The 5,000-nt window shown below is 43.9% G+C and overlaps 1 protein-coding gene across 1 annotated transcript in view; it reads left to right on the forward strand.

Moving 5' to 3' along the window:
* LOC101848195 (kinesin-like protein KIF16B) overlaps positions 1 to 5,000 on the forward strand; it is a gene marked incomplete at its 5' end in the record, with an annotated part of 47,573 nt that overhangs the window by 32,048 nt on the left and 10,525 nt on the right. The window contains 4 exon segments of the mRNA XM_013081320.2: positions 732 to 831; positions 2,469 to 2,640; positions 3,128 to 3,253; positions 4,815 to 4,955. Of these exon segments, the coding sequence (XP_012936774.1) occupies positions 732 to 831; positions 2,469 to 2,640; positions 3,128 to 3,253; positions 4,815 to 4,955 (539 nt within the window).

Genomic DNA, 5,000 nt, shown 5'->3' on the forward strand with positions numbered 1-5,000 from the left:
TTTTGGTTAGTTACTGAGTGCAATTATCCTCTATTGATATCTTTGTACTTTTTTTTTCTTCTCCATGCATGTGTCTTCCTACGAGGATAACTGGAAAGTTTGACCCCTTTCCTTCCTCTTTTTCATCTTTTTTTTGTGTCCTCCCAGCACTGCATGTAAGCATTTGTCACATAAAGCTGTCCTGGGTGGTCAGAGAAAGCTCACGGAGATTTCATCCACTGCATGGTGTCTTGTATTTGAACCTGATTTTTTTACTGTTAGTGGTTGGAGGCTGTTGCTTCTTTCCTGTCCTTCTAGGAGTTTCTATCAGCGTTGAATGGCAAATACAGTGTATTCTTTCTTTTTTTCTTTCTTTCTTTTTTTCTCCCTCCCACCCATCACCCCCCCCTCTCTCTCTCTCCCCCTCCCTCCATCCCTTTCCCTCCGTGAGTGTGTGGGTGGCTGGGTATTTGTGTGTGTGTTTGTCTGTCTGCCTCTCTGTGTTTGTGTAAGTGTTTGTCTGCCTCTTAGTGTTTGTGTTTGTCTGTTTTCCTGTCTGTGTTTGTATATATGTGTGTGTGTGTGTCTGTCTGCTTATACCTTGCAGCAAATTGGAGGGTGCTGCTAGCAGCATTTATTTGTTTACTATCTGCTTTTGTAAATGTCTGTCAATCTTACTCTGTGGTAGCAGTAAACTGCTGTTGTTGTGCCGATGTACCTCTCTTTACCCCGAAGCCTCGTCTCGCCTCCTCAGGGCTTGTCTCGCCTCAAGGAGCACAACATCACCATTGAGGAGGCCTGGGGCGACCTGGAGGAGAATGAGGCTGTGGTCAAGGCCAGGCTACAGAACGGGTGAGTTGGTTAACCGTTGTGATGAAAGAAAAAATAGTGAAATGGTATGTTTAATGCGGTTATCTACACTGTTAGGTTATTTATAAAGCAGGACCTCCGAGTTTTAACGTCCATCTCTGAAAGGACCGAGCCAAGTGGGAAATTTGTGTTAAGTGTCTTTCCCAACGACACAACATTGGACAGCTGATTGTGGTGAAAGGAATGTATGTGTGTGACCAAAATACTCCCAATACGTGTGGCCTGTGAGTCTATATGATAATAATACTAATAGTAACAACAGCAGTAATAAAGGGAATTTATATAACACCTAATCCCCAGAGGGCTGTAAGTGCTGTGCAATGCAAAATTATCACACAGTTGACAAATCGAAAGACAGAAAATGCTCATTGTGAGACAGTTTAACAACACAAACACGCACACACATGCACACGCACACACACACACACGCACACACACACTCGGTGGTGCTCTGGTGGGGTTTGCTCCTTCTTTCCTATCAAACATCTATCGTCTTGATCTCTCCTCCTTTTTTTGTGTTTGTTATTCTCTTGTAATGCCTCTTATCTTCGACACTTATATAACCTTATTGTGTTGCAAGTGCCGTAAAGCTCTTTCTAAAATATAAACACACTCACACTAAACTTTGAGACACACACACATTCTGACAAACAACACTTCCTAAACAGAGGATATCATTTTTAGTGACCACAACACACAGTGTGTACAGGTGCCAAAAGACATCACCCTTTTCTAATTCCATACAGTAACCCCCACCCCCGCCCCTCCCCTCCCTCTCACTACTTTTACATAATATTGAAACTCTGTAGACAGATGTAGGGTATATATATCGGGTCTATTTGCATCTGGTACGAGCAAACACAGGACAGTCAGGTGGTTGGAATGCTTACTTCTTTTCTTTTCGTCCTTCCATTCCTTCCACCTGAGAACTCAATTCACTCATACTCCAACTGCAGTTTTATGTAGATGTATGAAGATAATGGCACCACACACTGGAAAATGTTTCTGTCTCTCTGTTTTGGTATTTTTTGCTCTCAATGACTGTACTGTGTCAATGTGCTTTTCTTTACTCAAACAGGGCATATAAATTAAATGAAACATTAGAATGAACGGCTTGTCTTCTCTGTGCAAAAATTGCAGGATTCTTATTACAGTAGATAAAAAGGATGTTCTGTTCCTCTCTCTACTTGTATGTTTGATGGAAAGTGAGATTCTGTGAACGACGCCGATAAACGCCTTGTTGCAAAATGATGCTTGTCAAAGTCTTGCACCCTGCCATAGAGGTGTTGATGAGTGTTATTTCAGCACTAGACATTGTGAATAGATACTTTGTATCATGTTGAATTACTTTTTCTGTAGTTCCAACATCAAAACTTTAAATGAGCGAAAGATGTGTTTTCATGCCATTGATGGGTCTTGTTAAGTGCATTGAGTATTGTAAATGATTGAAATGCATTATATAAATGCCATGAATTATTAATAATGATATTATTATCATTGTTGTCCTTTTTTTTACATTGTTATTACTATTTTTATTGTTATTATTATTTTTATCATTATTATTGTTACCATATTCATTATTTTCTTGCTCTGATGGGGTCATGTGTGTCTGTTGACAGCGGGTTCAGCTCGGCCCAGGAGAAGCTGTCGTGTGAACAGGAGGCGCAGCAGCTGTCTGAGGCCCGGCGCCTGCTGGGGGAGGAGGAGAAGACGTTTGCTGCGCACCAGCAGGCCGAGATGCTGCGCGTGGAACGAGAGATGGAGGCGTGGGAGGAACAGAAGGCTGCCGAGGTAGGTGTCCGTGTTTGTGTGTGTGTGTGTGTGTCACTTGTCTATGTGTGTGTGTGTGTGCGTGCTCTTGTTTATGTGTCTTTGTATGTGTGTGTGCACTTGTGTGTGTGTGTGTGTGTGTGCTCTTGTTTGTGTGTCTTTGTATGTGTGTGTGCGCTTGTGTGTGTGTATGTATGTGTGCACTTGTGTGTATGTCTGTGTGTGCACTTGTGTGTATGTCTGTGTGTGCACTGATGTGTGTATGTGTGTGTGTATGCCTGCACTTTTGCATGTGTATGTGTGTGTGCTCTTGTGTTTGTGTGTGTGTGTGTGTGCTTGGGTGCATGAGGCATATTACAGTTTTTATGTGGGAGGAGACTATTTGTCTTTGTTATACAATAGACAGCATCTATTTGGCATAATTTTTGGAGAAGGCTCAACAAAGTCATCTAGCCAGGATTTGCCAACTAATACGTGTATACATGGTGGCTGTTCTCTCTGTCTACAGCTGGGGTCAATCAGTTCATCTCGTCGCAACGTTCTGTGGCGCCACAGCGAGAAATTGCAGCGCCTAGACGGACAGATGGAGCATACGCGAGACACAGCGCAAGAGGTCAAGGCTGAACTGGAGCAGGTCAGTCACAGCGCAGTGTCGTTTGTAATGGCTGATTGTTTGAAAGTTTGTGTAATACATGTGTTAGAAAGAAGCAATAATGGTCCCCAGCTGTGTTGTATTCTGTGATGTTTAGAATCCTGCTAACCTGTCCTCTTTATGTGACATTCCCTTCTTGTAACTGAATGGTTCAATGGCGCCTTTGATTGGTCTTTTTCTACTCAATACCCATATGAGCATGTGGGACACATTAATTAAACATTTTCAGATGGTAGGAAATTTTGATTTTCTCCCGGATGGCGGACAAAGCCTACTCCTATTGATTTTGGACCAGCAAGAGATCTTTAACGTGGGCAACTTGCAGAAAGAGTCAGGAGTCCTGGGGAGATAACAAAGGAGGTGAAGGGGTAGGGGCAGAAAGTGGAGACAAAAACAGACAAGAGAATATGTTAGAGAGCAGGAAAGGATGTGAGAGAAGAACATTTTCTGTCCCTATCCGGATTCGAACTCTGGGACCTATTGAATGAGAGGCAAACACCTTAACCTCTAGACCACAAGAGCCCCATATATCCCTGGATGCTATATGTTTGTGTCGTATTTGAACGTGTTTCTGTTGCTTTAGGTTCTTGCATGCCCTGCTCATGTGTGTCCCTGTGGTGTGTGTGTGTTACAGGTACAGAGTCGGATGTGTAAAGTGAACTGTACCCCCCCCCCCGGGCAGTGCCACTGACTGTAGTGTCTTTAGGCCATTCCCAAAGGGGGGACATTTCTCGTTCAAGCATAGTAGAATTGTAAATGGGCTGACTCATGTCACGCTCATAACTGTGCCTGATCTACAACAGAGAACTGCTGCTTTTTCTTTCCTGATCCTTACTATTGTAATTTTCCTCTACTTTTTTTGTATGTTTGTCACTCTCTTGTGACCTGCTGTTTCCGGGGGGCCTTGATAGTCGAAGCAGACCTTGTGCTGTTGAAGCTAGAGAGGTGAGCAGAGACAGCCTGATTCCCTGTAAAGACTTCTCTCTGTTGACATGCACCCCTTGGCGCTCATATGACCTTATGCAGTTGCGAGTGCCGTAAAACCCTCCACTATAAAAATAATAATAAAAAAGTGAACTGTCCATGTGGTGTGTGTGTGTGTGTTACAGGTACAGAGTCGGATGTGTAAAGTGAACTGTCCATGTGGTGTGTGTGTTACAGGTACAGAACCGGATGTGTAAAGTGAACTGTCCATGTGGTGTGTGTGTTACAGGTACAGAGTCGGATGTGTAAAGTGAACTGTCCATGTGGTGTGTGTGTGTGTTACAGGTACAGAGTCCGGTGTGTAAAGTGAACTGTCCATGTGATGTGTGTGTGTTACAGGTACAGAGTCCGGTGTGTTAAGTGAACTGTCCATGTGGTGTGTGTGTTACAGGTTCAGAACTGGATGTGTAAAGTGAACTGTCCATGTGGTGTGTGTGTGTGTTACAGGTACAGAACCGGATGTGTAAAGTGAACTGTCTATGTGGTGTGTGTGTGTGTTACAGGTTCAAAACTGGATGTGTAAAGTGAACTGTCCATGTGGTGTGTGTGTGTGTTACAGGTACAGAACCGGATGTGTAAAGTGAACGCGGACACAGAGAAAGAGGTGGCCTCTCTACAGCAGGAGCACGAAGCGCGAGTGGAAGAACGGAGGTCGGTGGAGAGGAAGAGCGAGCAGAAGGAGCAGCAGAGGAGAGATAAGGTGAACGACAGGATGGGCCTCTCAGTGTTCCCTGTGATTTGTGCC

Source organism: Aplysia californica, unplaced genomic scaffold (assembly GCF_000002075.1).
Source record: "Aplysia californica isolate F4 #8 unplaced genomic scaffold, AplCal3.0 scaffold00126, whole genome shotgun sequence".
Classification (NCBI taxonomy): domain Eukaryota; kingdom Metazoa; phylum Mollusca; class Gastropoda; order Aplysiida; family Aplysiidae; genus Aplysia; species Aplysia californica.